At 37.8% G+C, this 22,971-nt stretch overlaps 1 protein-coding gene across 1 annotated transcript in view; it reads right to left on the bottom strand.

Moving 5' to 3' along the window:
• zmp:0000001114 (suppressor of tumorigenicity 14 protein homolog) overlaps positions 1-22,971 on the bottom strand; it is a 78,925-nt gene that overhangs the window by 32,406 nt on the left and 23,548 nt on the right. The window contains exons 2-5 of the mRNA XM_036565264.1: positions 21,750-21,900; positions 16,623-16,795; positions 4,878-4,948; positions 2,521-2,690 (exon numbers count right to left, since the gene is read on the bottom strand). Of these exons, the coding sequence (XP_036421157.1) occupies positions 2,521-2,690; positions 4,878-4,948; positions 16,623-16,795; positions 21,750-21,900 (565 nt within the window). The remainder of the gene's footprint in view (positions 1-2,520; positions 2,691-4,877; positions 4,949-16,622; positions 16,796-21,749; positions 21,901-22,971) is intronic.

Below are 22,971 nucleotides of genomic sequence, written 5' to 3'. Positions count from 1 at the left end.
TAAATATTACATCATTTTTAGGCCTTATTGCTCATGCCAAGAAAGTGGGATGCAGTCATTAGGTTTTGCTCTTAGTACTGAAAGCACAGACATCATACATTTCTGCAAGTTTCCTGACGCTAGTTGACTTTTCTCAAAAAAAAATACTCCTTCACAGTGTATGAAATCAATTTTTGCTGATTTAAACAGAATCATTCCTTCCTTTCAGTTAACTGAACTTCAGCCCTTGGGCCAAAGAACTGCATATCAATAATAAAACATGCTTTTTGACCTTTTCTCTATGTAAGTTTGTGGATGTTGGCTAGTTGCAAAAAAAAAAAAACTGCTGAGTCGACAGCTCCATCATGCATTTCGTCACACTCTTATAAGCCACAGTGTACTGTAATGTACATGCACCAATCTGTTTTCTACAGCTTACAGCAACAGTTCAGTGAAAAAGCCAAGGCATGTATGCGGTCTGGAGTTTCCATTTTAGTTTGACACTGGAGCTACAAGACTAATGTAGCTAACAAATAAAGAAACCTCATTAATTAGTATCATTCGAACTGCACGTCTTAATCACACACTTACCTCAAACCCTATCAGCGTTTTAAGTAACCTCTCACCGACTTGCTTATGTGGTTTCTGACACTGATGCATTCGTCCATTTTTATAGATGTATAGAATGTTGCACAGCTAAAAACAGTAGCAGTAGCCATCTGACTTAGGCCTGTACTGTATTATTATAGATAGCGCTGTCGTCAATGTGACCGAACCCGTGTCCAAACCTGTGTGCCAATAAACAACTAGCTATTGGAACAAACCATCGCGCAAGGATAATTTGCCATAAACAGCTCCCAGATAATTATTAAGATTAAGTGACCCTTATTAGTCCCACAAGGGGAAATTTCACCTCCACATTCTAACCCATCCATGCAGTGAAACACCACATACACACTAGTGAACATACACACTAGGGGGCAGTGAGCACACTTGCCTGGAGCGATGAGCAGCCCTATCCGCAGCACCCGGGGAGCAGTTGGGGGTTAGATGCCCTGCTCAAGGGCACTTCAGTCATGTCCTGTCGGCTCAGGGTATCAAACTGGCAACCTTCCGGCCGCAAGGCTGGTTCCTTAACCTCCAGCCTACGACTGCCCCCATATTCATAGATATTCATAGATATTCATTATAAGAGCAAGATGAATGGGAGAAATGTCAGATGCATTTTTTTTCAGAGTTTACTGGCACTAACTTCAAGTTAGGCATTGCTGCCATGTACGTGCTGAATGACAGTGCATGTTTAGTAAAAAAAAAAAAATGCATGAATTCCAAGCGGGATCCTCTTATAAAGGGCGTGTGGGCATGACTTGGATATATATCTGATCTATGTTGCAAAAAAACGATATCTTAGTGAGTGTGACCATCTTAAATGTAGTAAACATATCTAATATTTCTCATTATGAGGCTGTCGTAAGAATATTATAATATTATTTAACTTATTTCCAGACATTTTTACTCATTTTTAAGCAGTTTTATCTTATAAAAGTGTCTTGTTCCATTGACAGATCATGTTACTTGTTTTAAGCATTATTTCTTGAAATTAGCAAAATCATCTTCATTATTTCTCGAAACAAGTAAACTAATCTGCCAATGGAATAAGACACTTTGACTAGATAAAATCTAAAAATGTACAGATGTTTTCATTTCAAGTTATTATTTTTGCAGTGTAGAAGCACATCTGTAAGTGGCTCAGATATTAAAACATCAGAGCCCCTTTGATCTAATGAAACCAAGTTAGTAAGTCTTTTTTGTATCACATTTTATATCACTTTATATTACTTAAAGCTACTTTGTTTTGGGGATATGGAAGCCTCTCTGGTGGAAATGTGTAAAGAAAACTTTCAAATGACTGCGAGTGAGTTGAAGGAGAATTCAAAGAGAATCCGGTCAAAACTTGGTGAAGGACGCGGCTTCTGAGTGAGTGAATTATCTGCTATCGTCATCATATCTTCATCAGTATAATGTTGATTTAACATTATACTGATGAAGTCTGTGCAATGTGTGCGATGTGTGACAATATCAGATAAAGACACATGATGTGGTTCAAAAACACCAGCTAAATTATTTCAGGCTTTACAGGGCGGCTCACAGCAGCGCATACTCATCATATTTTAGCCTGTAGTTCTTCTCCTGACTCAGTAATGCTACTTCTGTCAATTTTAGCAAAAGAAATCTTTAGTGCTGCTTTAACAGCCTGACATGGTTTCAGGCAAGTGTGATGATCTAGGCCTGCTGTTAGCACAACGCTAACAGGAGGGATATAAAAGTAACAAGCAACATTGCTCGCTAGGTTAGCCTTGTAGCTCCAGTCGAGAACTAAAGAAAGAAACCTGAGGCACCAAACGTGTCTTGGCTGATTAACTGCATTAGGGATAAGAAGAGAAACTGTGTAAATTGGATTTTTTGGCAAACTATTACTTTACAGACTGAAGTCTAACCGATATACATTTTACAGTTAGCTTGTGCGTATGTGAGTGTTACTTGAGGCGGTGATGTCGGCGATGGTGAAGGGCTGCATGCTGCGTTTTCCTTCCTGTCTGATGCCTCTGCGGAGAACATCCAGCACCCGTTCCTCCGTCAGCTTGGGGAGAACCTCCAATTCGGACGGGGGAACCACAAACCGCGTCCAGTGGTAGGCAAACACTCCATCACTGCAGGTCACAGAGCATGAGAAGATTTTTACAGTCTGTGTAAAAAATCTGACATCTCCAAAATGGAAGCTTTATATGAGAACTAAGAGACAGACAGACAGACAGACAGACAGACAATTTTATTAATCCCAGGGAGGGAAAGTCTTCTATTGCAGCAGTACAAAGTACAGTAAAGAGCAAAACAGGAGCCAAAGTATTGCCGTATGCTATTATACAGATGCATAAATAGAAGTAGTAAAGATAAATAATCAAAAATATTCTAAAAAAACAATATAAATATAATATGCAGTACAAAAAAAAGTAGTAAAATCACATAAATATTATGCAGTTGACAATGCAGTGGTGCATGTGCCCTCCAGTGAATAAACCGAGTTACTATGTACCGTAAACTATAATGTATGTTAACAGTTGTGCAATAGGAAATATTTACGGATGTATAAACAAAGTGGCAGTGCATAGTAATATAAGTAGAGAGATATAATGTAATGTGATGAGCAGCTGGTTGCCCAGTGAGCCTATAACTAGTGATGATATGAGCTGATAGTATGTCATTTTGGACCATTTCTGTTGGTCCATTTATTATGAAATGAATGGGTTGCGATTCTATAACATAACTAATGTGAGGAAGGGGTTTTGTTACCATTACCAGTCACTGTCATGATAGATATCACATGCCAGTCTTTGCTAAGCGTACTCTACTTCAGTGGTTTTCAGCCTGTCGACCCAGAGCCCCCCCACTGGGCCGCAGCTGTGCTGCTAGGGGGCTGCATTTAATCAAAGGTGTTTCTAAATATGACTAATTATTTGCAAAAAGAGAACATTATATTGAGGTCAACCTCATAGTCTGACAACATGCTGGCTATGTGTACATTTTCAGTGCATGTCAATGAAAACCGCTTTCTCTTTTCATTCTTATGAAATTCTTCTATCACAGATAAATGGTTACAAACAGATGGTTACAATAAGAAAGATCCAGCATGAAAATCTGCAATGCTGTAAATTTATCTATCACCAAAGTATGTTGAGTCTAAAGTATCATTTACAAGTCAAACACTGCACTGACATGGCAGTATCAGTAATTCAGCAGACTACGCTGGACAGTGCATGAGAGCCTCCACTATAGCAATCCCTGAGCTGTATGAACAACAGCAACAGGCTACAATCACAGAGGAGTTGAACCATTGATTGTACATTTGATATACAGGTCATATGCAAAAGTTTAAGCACCCCTGGCCAAATTTCATGTTTGGCTGATATTCTACACTGCAAAAAAATAATATCTTAACAAGTGAAAACATCTTAAATGTAGTCAATAAATCTACTATTTCTCATTATAAGAAGTAAGAATATTATAAGATTATTCCACCTGTTTCTGTACATTGTTGCTTGTTTTAAGTGATTTTATTCCATTGGCAGATTAGTTTACTTGTTTTGAGAAATAATGAAAATAATTTTGCTTATTTTAATAAATAATGCTTAAAACATGATCTGCTAATGGAACAAGACACTTTTATATCGATAAAACTGCTTAAAAACAAGTAAAAATGTCTAGAAATAAGCTAAAAAATGTCAAAAATATTCTTATGTCAGTCTCATCATAAGAAATATTAAATATATTGACTATGTTTAAGATATTTGCACTCGCTAAGATAGTATTTTTGGCAGTTTAAGTGGAAATAAGTTAACACATCCTCTACAGAGAACACATTGCTGCACATTTTTACGCACAAATACTATTTATTTGCTAAATTTTACATACAAAAAATATAAAATATACAATGTGGCCTGTGCAAACGTTATGGCACATTTATTTGCACAGGCCACATTATATGTGTATTTTTTTTAAAATGTTTCATGAGATAATTTAGCCCACATAGCATGGGAAAAAAATGGCTAAAGAAATTGGCCATGTGCCAATTTGACTAAAAATTTCATAATTCAGGATTGGTGCCACTATGGTGTCAGAATTTAGTTTAATTTAATTTAATTTTAATTTAATATAGGTACTGGGATGGTAAAATCATGAGTTCCATAAATTTAAACATTCAAATGCCTGAGAGAACTCAAATATTGACCTGATCTGGGTTTAGCCTTGTTTTGCTGAGTTAAAACAGGAGCTGCTGGTTCTTTTCAGCTCTAGGGTGGATCTGTTCTCGCCTAAAGGGTGAACTCACAGAGCTGTATTACCTGAAGGCAGAGATGATAGACGTGTTGTAGTATTTGGAGAGGAAGGGATCTTTGGAGAAAGTCTGCTTCAGCTGAAACAGAACAAAGAGACATAAAGACATAATTAAAGCAAAGACATAATCGCTCCGTGAGCGATGCGCCTAATTTTCAAACACGCCAGCGGTGGCTGTGATTAAAATTCATAAACCCAATGTTAGATCTGCTTCATTTTACATTTTCTATTTCTATGCAGGATGCTGGTAAAACTGAGGACTAAATTAAATCATCTAACCTCGCGCAGAGGACAATGAAATAAAATTGGTTTTGCTGACATGAGGCCTTTTTTCCCTGCTGTATAATATAAGCTGAGTGAGGATTTAAAACTATGTTTTTTGGCTTAAACCGATTAGCAGGCTCTGGATTCAAATCGAAATGGCCTCGTTTGAAATACATCTTACAAGCTCACATTCAGTATGAAGCTGGTAGAGGTGATATACCTTAGAAATGATGTGGTGTTTTAAATTTAAATGCCTGCATCATGTGAAACTGAACTTTACTCTCTGTTTAAAAGTAAGAGTTTGATGTTATGTGTAAATATTCTTAACATTTTAAGACACAACATCCTATATAGTCCAAATGTGGAAACTAAGCAGCAAAAACACTGTAAATTATTGATTTACTAAGTCAAAGTAAGTTAACACATCCTCTATAGAGAACAGGCTTAAATATGAAATTTGTAATATATTTTATTTGCTGAATTTAATATACTGGGGAAAAAATCAAACACAAAATGTGGCCTGTGCAAAAGTTATGACACATTTTATATTTTCCAATAGGTTAAACTCAGCAAATTAACATATATTCTGCACTAAAATTAGCAAAAAATGCCATATTTCAATGCTTCCCTGTAGAGGATGCGCTAACTTCTTTCACACAATGCATTTATGTATATCCACATGTTCAGTCTACAGCAGTTTAGCTCCGCCGACTGACGCCGAAGTTATAAAGAGTGTTTCAGCTCAGACTGCTTTTTGAATGAGGCACAATACATGGCAGCCAATCAGAACAGAGCTCATTTACATATACAAGTCTTAATGTCATGCAGATAGGGTTATATATTAAGTATATGTGTGTGTACACTCTCAGACATAAAGATACGTAACTCTCACTGGGGCAGTGCCCCTCTTGTCACTGGGGTGGGAACCCCAAAGGTCCATCTCAGTACCTTTAGTCAGGGAACATAACTGTACCATAATCCACTGAAATTATATGTTCTAAGCTGTACTGACTCCACACACCCCGTCTCGTCTCCAGGCTTTTCATTTTACTGTTCTGTTTTAAAACATTCAGTTATGAAAAGGTACAAATATGAACTTTTCACCTGGAAAAACTTATTTAAGGTTCACAATCAGACCTTAAAACCACTGTTGTACCTTTGAGGGAACATTTGCATTGTTTGTACCTTGATGAATGAAAAACTTCTTGTTATGTGAGCGTGTGTGAGAGAGCAAGAGAGCGACTTTTACCAAATAAACCAAATTCCATTCTGATACCTTACATTCATGCAGGTCCTTACAGTACAGAGCAGAATAAAACTCATCATTATTCATTAATGTGAGCTTAAGAGCTCCTTCACAGGCTCGTATTCACTCACACTGAGCCTATTTACATTTCTGTGACATTAATAACAGAAGACACTTCACACTGTAGGCTTTAAACCAGGGCTGTGCGATACATCGTGTTTTTATCCTTATCACGATATGAGTTTCCATGATAAATACATCGTTAGGAGCTGCGATGACAGATTAAATGATCTCAAACACGCAGCACCAGAGACGTTATGATGTTGCCGGCACAAACCGTTAGAAGTTGAAGAGTGCTTTTCTGTGCTACACTTTTAAAAAAGATGGTTCTTCAAGGGTTCTTTAGTAAATATACAGAACCATGAATACTAAAAGAACCCTTTGCATGAATAAAAAGTTCTTTGCATCATGAAAGGGTTCTTCAGATTGATAGAAACTGTACATGAATGTGCAATAGATGGTTCTATATATTTTAAAAAAGGTTCTATACAGAACCATCTACAGCACATTCTCCATCAGTCTGAAGAACTCTGACATGATGCAAAGAGCCATATAATCATGCAAAGGGTTCTTTGAGTGTTCATGGTTCCATATAGAACCATTTTCTTTACTAAAGAACCCTTGAAGAACAATCTTTTTAAGAGTGTAGGATTGAACCCCACTCTCCTGCATGGGGGACAAGTAACTTAACCATGTTAAAATAAGCACATTTACTAACTTAAATAAATAAATAAATAAATAAATAGGTTATTGTGTGCTTTTATAGAAGTAAATATTTATTTGTTTTTGCAGATTTTTGTAGAAAACGCTGCTGTTTCTCAGCTATTCGGTGCAAAAAAAAATGTGCTTGCAGTTCTGAGGTTAGCAGCTGTTAGTATTTAATTTCTTTTTAGTATGCAGAATAGTGAGTGGTGCTTTTGTAATTTTTTATTTTGCTATTTGCCTAAAAGAGAAGTTAGTCAGATTTCTCTTTACACAGTCTGCACTAGCATCACATCCAGTCAGAGGCACAATATTTTAATCATAAATTATTGCTTCTCATATTGTCATTGTGATATCAGGCAGCTTTATCATCGCATTTAATGTCAATGTCATGCAGTTCTACTTTATACTGTAAGAAGGAGAGGCAGAGTCAGATTCTATCTACACACACAAGCATGTGTAGAACATGATCAGGGACATTTATGAATATCAGTAAAATCTACACTCTTAAAAGCCGCAAACAACAATAAAATCGTGTGGAAAAATGGGTGTAGGAAATTAAAACAATAAAATCTGAAAAACATTTTGTGAACAAATAGTTTAAAATTCTTGGTTGCCATTTGAAAAATGTGATGAAACAGGAGAGTAAGTGCAACTTTACGACTCCTCCAGTGGAGGTGTTACTGTAGCTGTAACTACAATGCAGTGTCAGGTATTACAGCATTTTCTGGACAGCATAAGCAGCAAACAGGTCATGTTAAATGTTTTGCTATTCACTTGCAAAAAAACTTCCTTTCTGTTTCGGCATTTTACTAAACTGATCCGTCCATGCTTCACCACAAATGCACTGTACTGCAGCAAATGTTGCTAGCCTGGACCAGCTTTATGGAATGCTGGTTGCAAAGTGACCAATTACCATTTTTTCTTTCTTTCTTTTCTCAACGTTACATTATCTATGTGGTGCCGCAAGAAACACCTGCAGGAAGCAAAGTGGTGCCTCTGCTGGCTATTTCTCATTAATACGTCAATTAAAACTCTTGATTGTGTTAAAAACCATTATGTAGCCACTCTGTGTTGCTGTGAAAGGCTAACAAGACATGTCCACTTGCAACTTTACATCCTGTTCATTTCAATGGAAGCTCGTCTTCACTGCATGGTGTATAATGACTTCCGGTGCAGTGAAATCTGCCTCACCATGCAGTGAAAAAGTCTGAAAGATTTCAATTATGCATGCGAATGCGGCCGTTTCTGGCCAATTCTGGCAAGAGTAGACCAGTCTTCATCACGAACAGCAAACAAAACATAAAACAATGGTTCCCTTTCTCTTCTTTACATCCATGATGGTTTAACATAACAAAAATATCTGGTTTTATGCAGAACTGTTCACAGTGAAGATTTGAAGGGAAGGTGTTTGAATAAAGTTAGCATGATTTGAGTGGGAAGGCAAAACCTTATGGACCTCTAAGGTTAAAGTATCTAGCTTGCCAGTGAGATTGAGTGAGCTAATTTTCTAACTTCTATGGAGACTGATGTACATTCTGAGAAGTATAATTGGTAACACTTTCTATGAATATCACCTTTGTAAGCATCTATAAACACATTCATAACATGTTATAATGCATTCATAAGACATTATAAACATAGCTATAAATATTTATAAAAATGCATTATACGTTATAGCGATGTTTATTATGCATTATGAACTGTTAACATAATACATTATAAGTACTGTTTATAACAGATTATAAGAGCTCATAAGTCGTATTTGTCCGCTCTAAGTAAAGTGAAGCGTACTGTACTATAGCCTCCTCCAGTGTTCAGAGTGAGGCTACAAGTTGAAGTATTTACTGAAGGATTACTGAAACACTAAAACATACACAGTAAAGCACATTACAGGCTTCAAATGTCAGAGTTTAAACTAGAGCTGCCATCAGTGTTTTACCCAATGTGGGAAAGGTAATGTACACCACCGTTAGCTTGGTATTTGTCTTTACTTTACGCTCTCCAAGCTGGGACTGACTTCTTTGGCACTGACATTATAACATGTTATTAACACTATTTATTATGAATTATATTAACAATTCATAATGTATAACAAACATGGCTATAAAGTGTAATTCAGTGTAATTCATTTTTATAAATATCTATAACTGTTTATAATGCCTTATGAATACATTATAACATGGTATAAATGTGTTTATAGATGCTTACAAAGGTGACATTCATAGAAAGTGTTACCGTATAATTAAGCAATAGAACACGAGAGGGAGTGTGTTATCGTGAAATGACATCACGGCTGTGATGTTATTCATGATAACACACGACCTCAAGTGTTCTATTGCTTTTATACAACAGTTAAATAAGTATTAAATAAATAAACTGGGCTGTGAACGCGGCGTTTAATATGTTTTAATGTTAGCAGTTCCTTCCGCCAAATTATAGTTCCTTAACAAGCAGCTTGTTGCTACGTCAGAGTAACGAACTCTGCTCACTCGCTGCACAGCCGGCAGCTCGTTCTCCAGCTCCCTACACTAAATTCCCAAACTGTCATCACCACTGAGCAGCTTTTCAGTCGGCAGCTGTGACAGAAGAGCAGCTAAACAACCTGGAATTAGCCAGAAATTAACTGAATACCATTGTCAAATGTGTACTCTCATCTTCAAAGTCTGACCAAATCAGACTGAGCCATAAAACTGCCGCAATATCAAGTTCAGCTCAGTTTGGTCATTTTTTGCTAGATCAATATTAATGTTGTTTTGTTCCAGCCAGCATGTAAAGAATTTTACAGCCTATTTTGTTTGGCGAATGGTATTTGGTTCATTTCTGGCTGATTCCAGGTTGTTTAGCTGTTCTTCTGTCACAGCCGCCGACTGAAAAGCTGCTCAGTGGTGATGACAGTATGGGAATTTAGTGTAGTCTCATTTTCAGAGTCTGACCAAATCGGTTGTCGGTCAAATTCGATCTTAAAAGTATCCATTTTCTGTTTGTGCAAAGTAAGGAGTAAAAACATTCAAATGGCTTGAGCGTCTCCTACAGCTGTCAAAAACGTTGCTTAGCAACGGCGTTCACAGTGTTTGTGAAAAAAACGTGCTGTTATGGTGAAATCTCAGCCAATCAGCTTGCGTGGCCGGAACAAACTGTTGTATAAAAGCATACAAAGCATAGGTCCGCAATTTATTCTCATAGATAGTATACTGATGACACCACAATCGCGCTGCCATCAATTTGGAAGGAGTTCATTCAGCAGTGCTGTGGCTGTTTGTAATGAGATTTTTAAACATTAAATCTCATTTTAAAAGTGAATTAACTGATATATTTGAGTGCCTTGCCTTGATTTTATTTGATTTGTTGCTGTAGTGATAACAAATGAAAGCTGAAATCTAAATGGCTGAGATTTCCCACTGTGTTACTGTCAAATCACAAAGAAGCCGGCAAATACAAAGCCAACATTAGCTTACCTCAATAAACGCATTCATTTACCTTGATAAATTGCATCCTTAAAATCTTTCAAGGACTATGTCGTTATGTAATGCCCTGCTGGTACCTCTCTGCCATGAACAGATCTTAAAAACTAAATTCTAAGACAAAGTCTAAGGTCATCCTAAAACTCAGATACCTAAATCATCAGGCAATGCATTCATAGAGTCATTAAACTAGAGGTCATCCCACTCCCAAAGAAAATTGGAATCATTTGTCCAGTCATTGTGCACAAATACATTATTCTCTGCTGAAATAACACGTCAGTCATGGTCATCAGGCTCACTGTGTAGAAACTACACCAAACGCCATTTATTCCCAGTAAACACAGAGCAGGAATTAAACCACAGCAGCTGTGGACGTCAGACTGAAGGCTCTGCCGTCTCTGCAAGCTACAAGACTTTGCGTGTTGTTCACACGATCGGTTGTTTTGCAACTCCTTAGAAAGACTTCATTCATTATAACTGTGTTACTGTTATCATTTTATATAGTTTATCTGTTTGATTTAGTGATCATTCCACTTTATTTAGGCTATTCATTAATTTGCAGGATTTCTCCCACTCCCGCCTGCTGTGAGCTGGTTTCCCACCCGCTCCCGCGTGCAACACTGAAAACTAGTCCTGCGCTGCAAGATATTGTGGCGGGTTCAGCAGGCCTCTACACTGAGCACATCAGATGTCTGGTTCCTATCACCACCACATCAAAACTCTGAATGACTTTGTTACATCTCAATTATCCGATTACATACAAATGCTAAAAGTTTAATTGGGATTTCCCTTTAAAGCCACTTTAGACCTGAATCAAAAAGCCACAGAATCAGAATCTGTCTCTGTCTCTGTCTTCAGGATCTTTGCAGGCTATCCTGCAAAAAGAAACATGTGTTGAAACACCTAATCCCGTGAGTAAGCTCTGACTAGAGCCAGTGCTGATGGATTATTAGGCCTTAGCTTGTTGTTAAATTTTACATAAGCTGCCAGATCACCACTGACAGTTTAAACCCGATCCTGCTTGTAATTTTTCCCCCCAAACAGATGTCAAAGTCTATCAGAGCACAGCGCACCGAAGCTCCTTTCTCTGTTTGAAGCTGTTTCTTTTTAAGATGAAAGGGTCTGCGAGACGTCCATATTAAAGCGAGCAAATTGAAACGCTACAATAGCTCCCTGGAAGGCAGCAGGAGCTGAAAGCAGAATCATTTAGACATCAAATCTCAGCAGCGTAACTGGGTGCACGCAGAGAAGGTGCAATAAAAATAAAACAACTGATGTCTTATTTTATCTCATGATTCTGGTCACAGTTCGGTGTCAGCTGAGCCCACATCAATCTTCATCAGCTTGACTTCATTAACCATCCTAGGTGCCCTAAGGGATATATGCCTTCAAACACATCTTCTTACTTTTTGTTTCATTATTTCTCATGTGTAGCTCATTGCAACAAGTGGAGAGATTCTGCAGAAAGCGCAGATTCTAAACTTTCAATCCACACTATATCTGAGTTTGTAATCAGAAGAGGAGATATTGTATTATTATTGAAGTTAATGGAAAGTTTTAAGGAAAGAAAATACAACCCCAATTCCAAAAAAGTTGGGACTCTGTGTAAAATGTAAATAAAAGTAAATAAAAACAGAATTCAATGATTTGCAAAACTCATAGAGCCATATTACATTCACGATAGAGCATAGAACACATATCAGATGTTGAAAGTGAGACATTTTACCATTTCTTGAAAAACATTAATTCATTTAGAACTTGATGGCAGCAACGCATCTCAAAAAAGTTGGGACAGAGCCGTGTCTACCATTGTGTAGCATCCCCTCTTCTTTAACAACAGTCTGTAAACGTCTGGGAAGTTTAAGGAGAGCAATATTGTCCCATTCTTGTCTGATGTAGGATTCTACCAGTTCAACAGTCCTGGATCTACTTTGCCAGATATTTCATTTTATGCTGCACTAAAGGTTTTCTATTGGTGAAAGGTCTGGACTGCAGGCAGGCCAGTTCAGCACTCAGACTCTTCTTCTGTGAAGCCATGCTGTTGTGATGGATGCAGTATGTGGTTTGGCATTGTCTTGCTGAAATATGCAAGGCCTTCCCTGAAAGAGACGTTGTTGCTGAAAGAGCATATGTTGTTCTAAAACTTCTTTATACTGTTCAGCATTGATAGAGCCTTTTCAGATGTGTAAGCTGCCCGTGCCATAGGCACTAATGCAAACCCATACTATCAGAGATGCAGGCTTTTGAACTGTGCACTGATAACAAGCTGGATGGTCCCTCTCCTCTTGAATCTGTAGGACACGGCGACCATGGTTTCCAAAACAGACTCAAATTTTGACCACTGAACAGTTTTATATTTTGCCTCAGTCCATTTTAAATGAGTTTTGGCCCAGAGAAGACGGCAGTGTTTCTGGATCGTGTTGACATATGGCTTCTTCTTTGCATGATACAGCTTTAACTTGGATTTGTGGACTGCACAGCGAAATGTGTTCACAGACAATGATTTCTGGAAGTGTTTCTGAGTCCATGCAGTGATTTCCAGTACAGAATCATGCCTGTTTTTAATGCAGTGCTGCCTGAGAGCCCACAGATCATAAGCATCCAATATTGACTGTCGGCCTTGTCTTTGTGTACAGGGATTTCTCCAGATTCTCTGAATCTTTTGATATTATGTACTGTAGATGGTGGGATATTCAAAGTCTTCGCAATTTTACATTGAGGAACATGTTTCTGAAATTGTTCCACAATTTTTAGACTCAGTTTTTAGCAGATTGGTGAACATCTGCCCGTCTTTGCTGCTGAAAGATTCTGCCTCTCTAAAATGCTCTTTTTATACCCAGTCATGTGAGTTAGTTGCAAATTGCTCCTTCAGCTGTTTTTTTTTATTAGTACCACTTACTTTTCCAGACTTTTGTTGCCCCTGTCCCAGCTTTTTTGAGATGCACTGCTAACATCTAAGTTCTAAATGAGTTAAAGTTTTTCATGAAATGGTAAAATGTCTCATTTTCAACATCTGATATGTGTTCTATGTTCGACTGTGAATAAAATATGGGTCTATGAGTTTTGCAAATCATTGCATTCTGTTTTTATTTACATTTATTGAATTTTTTTACACAGCGTCAAGTTAATAATAACTGTTTCCATGTTGTTGCACAACTCACTAATGAGAGTAGAGCTGGGAGGTGGGAGGATACTAAAGTCATTACTACACAAAATGCAGGTGAAATTGCACATAGAAAGACTCAGATTAAAGCATGATGTCATAGTGAATTTTTGCATCACAATCATGATGTCACAATGCTTTCTTGCATCACAATATCATGATGTAACAATGCAGTTTTGCATCACAATATCATGATGTCACAAAGCATCGTTGAGGGGACGCTACATTGTGTTTTTAAAGATGGAAAAAACTTTTTTTTTTTTTTGTCTTGGTTAAAATCAAAACACAGTGCTGTAAGCAAAAACAAGCAAAAACTGCTTTATGCTTATGTCTTGCTTTTGATTCATGAAGGACTGCAGACCACATCAAGCTGAACTTTTTTCGACTGTGTCCAGAATAGTTTGCTTAAGAGCCGTGCACTGTGCATAGAGAACAAGCGTCCAGTTTGTAAAAACAGTGAGCGAAACACATTTCTACCATAGAAAACAATACAAAGCAGAGGACAAATTCTTAACATTTGGCTGGCCGACCCCTGCACTAGGGAGTCAAAACAGCACCTCAAATTTAAATAACTTTCGTGTAAAATAGAAAAATGAAAAGTGCAGATAGGTTCAAATTTAAAAGTGGACGGTGCCTTAAGCAAGCTGAATTTTAATCATTGCAAAGCCTTCTAAAACTCTCAGAATGTCCACCTACATTGACTTCAACAACTTTCTTCAATACCTGAAATAAAGAAATGGCTGTGGACCCTGCAAAGCATTGCATGTTAATAAACTCTGACAATTCAGATCCCACACTCTTCAAGATCTGACGTCTTCATCCAACACAGATGGCCATGAAAATGCCATGAAAAGCGGCATAAAGGAGCCCATTTAAGAGACTCTCGGTCTTTCACGAGTGAGATCAGAGGAGTACAGTACATCTGTAAACAAGTGTTGCTGTGCATGCACGAACTGTAAGAGTTCAGTAAGAGAATACGGACACAGTGATTGCTAGTAACATACTTTCTTCTGGAAACTGAAATGCATTTACTGTATTTCAGTACAAAGTCTGAACAGCCTCCCATAAGAACCATGAAGCTTTCAGCAGAGCGTTAGAAGTGCTTTTCTGAAGCAAAATTCTCCAGCATCACCTTTTGGACAGACCGGGCAAAGACTTTAAACACAAATTGCACAGAATAGATTTCCTTTACATAAACCCATAGAAAAGTCTGTATTCTGATTGATTTCTTGTCCAAGGCTAGACTTTTAGTGATGTAATTTACTGTGAGGAAAATGGCTTAAAACATCAAATTGTCACCAAATGCAGTCTGTCTCTCCGTCCAGACATGTTTGGTGTCTGAGGTTTGTTTCTTTAGTCCTGCACTGAAGCTATGAGGTTAACGTAGCTAACAAATGCAGAAAGCTTATCTCCACCAATTAGCATTGTGCTAACCGCATGCCTAAATCATCAACAACGTTGCATTGTTAACTCCCTAATAGACCTGCTTATGCGTTGTCTGACACTGTATGAGAACTGTGACCTAACATGTTTGCTACAACCACTTTTAGCTATGTGATGTACTTAACATGCAGTTGTATGCAAATGTTTGAACACCCCTGGTCAAATTACATGTGAAAACACATCCTTGACAGGAAACAAACTTAAAACATGATATATTTCTGAAACGTTAAGGTCACAATGTCTGTTTATAAGCTGATTTATATGTGCTTATATGAGCTTAACATATTGAGAGAGAAAAAAAAATCATTGTAAATAAAATATAAAATATGCCATAGCTTTTTCACAAGCCACATATTTATTTATTTATTATCTGTGTTTTTTACAGACAACGTGTACTTTTTTCACTTAGAAAATCAACAAAATATTGTATTTGACCAGGGGCTCCCAAACTGTTGCATGCAACTATACCTTATATGTCCAAAGGTATGCAGACAGTCCTTCTAATCAGTACTTTAAAGTGCTGAGAAAGCCGTTTAATTGCACACACACGGTTTGTATAATCTCCACAGAAAAGCACTGACCAATAGAACGGGACGCTCTAGAGCACATGAGCCTAAGGTCACTGTACCCATGCACTGAGCTGTGGAGCAGCGGAACCACATTGTTTGGAGTGATGGAACTCCATCCCACACTTCTGGGATAAGTTAGAGTGGTGTTTATGATGCAGAACTGATCATCCAACATTCGCACCTGGCCTCACGAATGCTCTTGTGGCTGAAAACAATCAAATTCTCACAGCAATGTTCCAACATCTAGTGTAAAACCTTCCCAGAAGAGTAGAGGCTGTTAGTGCAGCAAAACACTTTTGGAGCGACGCTGAAACCAACTACATGCTTGACGAAATGAAGCATTTAAATATTCTTCATCTTTTAGATGATGTATGTTCATATTTTCAGGTAAAGTGGCGCAATGTTTAAAAAAAAACAGCAGCATAAGTTTGAGTTTTACATTATGTTTATGTCACGTCGTCTTCTGTGAGTTTATTGGCTGATTGCAAAGCTGAAATCTGATCACTGCCTGATTAATGTAGACCTGGAGTTTCCCCATTATCTGATTACATAAGTGCATGTAAACACATCGATCGGATTACTGACAAAACCCGATTTTCTGCAGTTATCGGATTATTAAGTGCATGTAAACTCACTCATGGTTTGAGGGAAGTGTGTGATGATGTAGGTATGCAGTTTGTTCAGTGCAAAACTACAGAAGCAAACTTCAGAAACCTGACAAGTCTTGGCTGATTGGCTAGATTTCAGGGAAATGTGAAAAATGAGATTTTCGTTAATCTTTCATTTTATCGTGCACCTGAGAGTCTGTCCTTATGTTCTCAAGTATCTTCACAGAAACTCACAATCTCCTGCAGTGCTGTGGCTGTTTCATTGAATTCAGAGCTCTTGGGGTCCTCATATGCGGCGACGTATGGGACGTCTATCAGCTTCATCTGTCCACTGAACACCCGTGTCGAGGTGATCTTCTGTGCCTCCAGCGTGGGGGCTTTCGCCGACTCTTGCATTTTGGGTTTGACTGGAGGGAGAGAAGAAACGGATTCCTTTAAAACAGCAGACTTGCCATGATTTCTACACTTTACTGAGTTCTCATGCAGGCCTTGTCATTTGGGCAGGGATGCAAAAAAGGGTAAAAAAACAGGAACAAAAACAAATCAAAAATGACCAAAATTTGGAACAAAATAGGAACATAATCACTTTAAATTTCCAGAGCAAGAACCCTGTTTTAAAGCACAGCTAACCAAATAATAACATTGTTATAATAACACCTTCTGGATAATCTTTAATTATAAAAGAATAAATGTTGCAGTATTGTATTTTGGGTACTGATCAGAAATGGTTAACAAGAACTGAAAACGTAAACTGAAAATTTACAATACCATTGTTAACCTTTTATTTAATGCAGTTAACAGTTCAGCATCATTGTTATCTGCTATGTCTAATGTCTTCACAGTATTAGAGGACGACTGATAAACTGAGCTAATTGCAGATTAATACACTACACTAGGCACCTTCTCGATAGGTAGGACGAATTGTTAGAACACCGGTACTGTCAGGTAAAAATCACAGTTAGCCTACGTTTCAGGTTACGGTAGCTGAGTGGTGGAGCTGCTGACAAACTTGATTATATATTTATTCATGAAAAAGTGTGTTGGTTCTAGCAAGCAAACAAACAGCAGTCCTATCTTTTCTTCCTGGCTTATCACTTCCAAAAATTATCAGGCAACATCGCTTACAGCAGCTTATATCGCTGTTTATTGCTAAATTAGGCCACCCACAAAGAGAGCTAATTAAAAACAACTAATATTAATGAGCATTCAAACAACAGCATTTAACTTTTTGGTAACACTTTCTATGAATGTCACCTTTGTAAGCATCTATAAACACATTCATAACATGTTATAATGCATTCATAAGACATTATAAACATAGCTATAAATATTTATAAAAATGCATTATACATTATAGCCATGAACATTATGCATTATGAATTGTTAACATAATACATTATAAGTACTGATCGTAACAAATTATAAGAGCTCATAAGTCGTATTTGTCCGCTCTAAGTAAAGTGAAGCGTACTGTACTAAAGCCTCCTCCAGTGTTCAGAGTGAGGCTTCAAGCTGAAGTATTTACTGAAGGATTTACTGAAACACTAAAACATACATAATAAAGTGCATTACAGGCTTCAAATGTCAGAGTTTAAACTAGAGCTGCCATCAGTGTTTTACCCAATGTGGGAAAGGTAATGTACACCACCGTTAGCTTGGTATTTGTCTTTACTTTATGCTCTCCAAGCTGGGACTGACTTCTTTGGCACCGAAATTATAACATGTTATTAACACTATTTATAATGCATTACATTAGCAATTCATAATGTATAATAAACATGGCTATAAAGTGTAATTCAGTGTAATTCTTTTTTATAAATATGTATAACCATGTGTATAATGCCTTATGAATACATTATAACATGTTATAAATGTGTTTATAGATGCTTACAAAGGTGACATTCATAGAAAGTAACTTTTTTTGCCTAAATGAAGAAAAAAAAATCTGATTTTTTAAATCCTCAATTTTCAACATCGGTATCGGTCTTAAAAAAAGTACATTGGTCGAGCTCTACACAGTTCACTGTATCAGAACACTTTCACTCTAGCAGTCATTCAAATGCAGAGAGAGAGAGAGTGAAAGCAGAATGGGGTTACATGAACGAGCAATAACCTTTTCTGTTCAGACTTAAGAAAAAAACCTGGTGAAAATGGAGATGAAATTGTTATTTCTTGATTAACCATAATTTACAAAAGCTTGTTCTAAAAGCACATTCAGTTTGGTTTTCACTGGCATTCTCTGAGCCAATCCTAGTGCTTGATTTTGTGTGACATGCCGCGATACGGAAAACCTCATTCATATCAAACCTCTCCATACTGATGGGTCAGTGTTTTGAATGGCGGTATGCCAGGACTGTTTTCTTGCAGGTTCAGCTTTTCAGCAGGACGCCTGCAGCATACTGCTCGGTGGTTTTTGATCCCAGGCCTGAGGATCCATGCCCTGCACATCAGTGCTCCAGCATCGCTGACTCAGCTCCTGAAGGCCTAAATCATTACCTGATGAGTTAAGGGCTCATATGCTACAGTTTGCTTCCATTTTATTTATTTTTTTATGCATCAAAATGCCCTGATGTATTCTTACTTGACTATTTTCCAATCTCTTAGCAGTGTTTTGGTTACTGTGCATTTAACCCATTTATGCCCACACTGGAATTTTTTAATTTCTTTTACTTCATCAGCTCTTAGAGATCCACTGAGTACCAATCTGAAAGCAAAACCAAAACTGGTCAAACAGTTTGGCTACAAAATATCCAATTATCTTATTATACTGTTTTAAATCTTTGGTCCAAAAGGGTTGCTTATTCTGTAAATTTCAGATATTTTAATAAAAAAAAATGTATTTGTCTCACTTTTGCTCATTTTTCATTAAATGGTACAATAGGCAACAGAAATCACAATCACACACAACACACACACACAAGCACATATATGCATGTGCACGCATGACCACACACATTCTTATTGAAATTTATTGAATTGTGTGCGTATGTAAGGTGATTTCTAAAATGTTTACAGTGATTTCTTGAGACATTTGCCTACTGGAAAAACTTCATGAGAAATTATCAGACAGAGATAAACAGAACATTCATTTTTCATGGAAATATGTAAAATTAATTAAAATAAGTAACCCTTTTGGACCAAAGACAGTAAAAAAGGACAAGAATACAGTATGAAAATGGCTCTCACATGAAAACTACAAGAGAATTAAATAATAAAAATGATATCTAATTCAGGACAGATTACAATTACATTTGAGTAACTAAATATTCTGACTTTTAATAATATTAGAGATATATATAACATAAGGGTGATTAAAAATATCAAATATCGGGTGGATGGGTAATGCCACAAAGTGGCCTTTTTCCCCCCCCCAAACACAAAAAAAATAAGTGGCCAATTTTATTACTGTTCTTAGCAAGACTTTGGGTGTAAATGTGTAGAGACTGATATATTCTCTTTCTGAGCTCTGTTCTAATTGGTTCCCCTGTTGCGCCTCAATCTAAAAGCAGTCGTTGAAACGGTCCTTATTCACCTGCGAAAGAAACAAGGGCAACACCATCTCGATAGTTTTAAAAGTCCAGTTCAACAACGTTTAACAACAGTGACTGTGCTGATTTTGGCATATCTCTAAAGAGGCGTTTATTTCTTCTATATAAAAACACAGATCAGACATAACATTATGACCACCTCCTTGTTTCTACGCTCATTGTCCATTTTATCAGCTCCACTTACTATATAGGTGCACTTTGTAGTTCTACAGTTACAGACTGTAGTACCAAATATTACCCTCACAGAGCAGGTACTATTTGGGTGGTGGATCATTCTCAGCACTGCAGTAACACTGACGTGGTGGTGGTGTGTTAGTGTGTGTTGTGCTGGTCTGAGTGGATCAGACACAGCAGTGCTCCTGGAGTTTTAAACACCTCAGTGTCACTGCTGGACTGAGAATAGTCCACCAACCAAAAATATCCAGCCAACAGCGTCCTGTGACCACTGATGAAGGACTAGAGGATGACCAACACAAACTGTGCAGCAGATGAGCTATCGTCTCTGACTTTACATCTACAAGGTGGACTGACAAGGTAGGAGTGGACAGTGAGTGGACACAGTGTTTAAAACTCCAGCAGCACTGTTGGGTCTGATCCACTCAGACCAGCACAACACACACTAACACAACACCACCACGTCAGTGTTACTGCAGTGCTGAGAATGATCCACCACCCAAATAGTACCTGCTCTGTGAGGGTCCATGGGGGTCCTGACCACTGAAGAACAGGGTAAAAGGGGGCTAACAAAGTATGCAGAGAAACAGATGGACTACAGTCTGTAACTGTAGAACTACAAAGTGCACCTATATAGTAAGTGGAGCTGATAAAATGGACAATGAGCATAGAAACAAGGAGGTGGTCATAATGTTATGCCTGATCATTGTATGTAGCAAGCCTCAAACCCATGTGTGCGTCCTTGAGAGTTCAGTCTTTGTTCTTGTGTTCTTGTGAGTTCATTCTTATAACTTTTTGAGAAATTCCTTCCCAAGAACATAAGTATGTTCTACTTGTTCTCGCTATTGAGAAACACCTAGTGTTTTCTTATAGCGGTCAGCATAAACATAAAGCTAAAATACAACAAAGCTGTAGAGGGGCGTCCTTTAAATGGATGGGGGCTGAACAAGGTGAATAACTTTAAGATGAGGGGGCGGGGCTGAACTGCTGCAGGCTGAACAGGCGGATAAATGTAAATGTGTATATCATCACTGTCATGCAAAAACCTCCATTTTTGGCTTTTTTTTTGCATAACTTGTAAACTCCAGTTACCCTTTGCATTCTGTTGTATGAATGGACCAACAGAAATGATCCAGAATTACTTGGAAAAAAAATCTTGCTACATGAACTTCCATCACAAGGTAAGAATATTTGTACCTTTTCCTGTAAATTTACCATTTTGGAGATATGAGGCTTTGTTCCGACAGCGACGATGTGTAAATGGGTTTTGTGGCATTGCAAAAAAGCAAAAATGAATTTAAAATCCATAATAAATCTGCAGTATTGGAATTTTAGAAAAAGAAAAAAAAACGTAACTTTAGACAGTGATTTCTCTCAGAAACCTCACATATATCCACAAGTTATCTCTATATTGTTGTAATCTGACTTGATCTGAATTACGCAGTACCTTTTTTTTGGTTTCCATCTCTTTGAAGTTTTCATCTGAGAACATTTTCTTACTGTACTTTTTAGTCTTTGGTCCAAAAGCGTTACTTGTTTTGTACATTTGACATTTTCATGAAAAATTAATGTTTATTGTGGCCTTCTAGGACAGCACAAGGACACCCTCTGACCCTTAGATGTAGAAAGGTTTATATACCAGCAAACAGCCATATTAGAACTCCAGCCACAGCTGCCAGCACCAGCAAAGCCAGCACAACTCCCACCACCAGCCCCGTCTTCTTCCCCTTCGATGCCTTCTTCTGGTCATTCCCCAGGAAGGTAACAGCCTCATGGTGTCCATTCCTACCCTAGAGACAGGGGGTACAGGGGTGGAAGTGTTACATATTTGACAAATCTTGCCCAATAACAACAACAACAACAACAATATTGCTTTACAGTGCATCAAAATCAAACTAAGAAACACACAAGTATCACACAGAAAAGCAAAAGAAACAGGAGAGAACCTAAAACAAGACAGAGCGTGAAAGAATTTCCTCAACAGTCTAATACGATTTTACATTCCTCAAAATCTCCTTTTGGAAAGTAACCAAAAAGAACCCAGTGTACTAGACAGAGCACAAACACCCTCATTCAGCCGGTGGAACATGCTGGAGCGCATCTGATAGGCTAATAAATCTTTGCATGAAATCTGGTGAAACCTGTTTTTGTTATTGTAACCCGCTTCCCTAAATAACTGAGTCAGAGCAGTTTTTGCAATCCACATTTCTTAGGCTGCATATTCTCAAGATTCCTGTCATAAACGGCAGAAGTGGAGTCGTGTAAAAAAAACAGGGCGGTCTCCTGGGAAGAGGCGCTTTTTTTCCTTGCATCATCTTTTTGTTGTATTTTAAACCGATTAGATCAACCATTAATCAGACAGAAAAAAAAAATCCACCTGTGTACATGTTGCTGTGACAACAAATGTGATTTGTCCGCACTCCGCCCCCAGATGTGCTCTTTCACAGCAAGCGTTGCGCAGTTTGACAGAATGTTGGCGAAAATCCCACTCAGCCTCAGTGTTTTTATTAAACTAAGTTTAAGTGTGCTACTCATTTATTTTAAATGCCTGTGGAATGTCACTTTCACTCCACTGGATCCCTCCATTCTCATTCACTCCATTGGTTCCCTCCATTCTCTTTACTTGATTAAATACCTCATTCTCTACCACTGTATTGGATCCCCTAATCCCTTTAACTCTGTTAGATTCCTCCATTTTCCTTCATCTCTACTAGACCTTTCTATCGCTGTCGGTTCTACTGGGTCCCCCCGTTGTCTTTTTCTTTAATTCTATTGGATCCTTCCATTCTTTCACTCTATTGGATCCCTCCTTTCTCTTTCAGTCCACTGGATCCCTGCATACCCCCCCCCTTCTTGCTCAC

This window comes from Colossoma macropomum, unplaced genomic scaffold (genome assembly GCF_904425465.1).
Source record: "Colossoma macropomum unplaced genomic scaffold, Colossoma_macropomum, whole genome shotgun sequence".
NCBI classification, from domain to species: Eukaryota; Metazoa; Chordata; class Actinopteri; order Characiformes; family Serrasalmidae; genus Colossoma; species Colossoma macropomum.
Note: the sequence above shows the minus strand (reverse complement) of the source record. Positions and strands in the feature narration are given on the sequence as shown.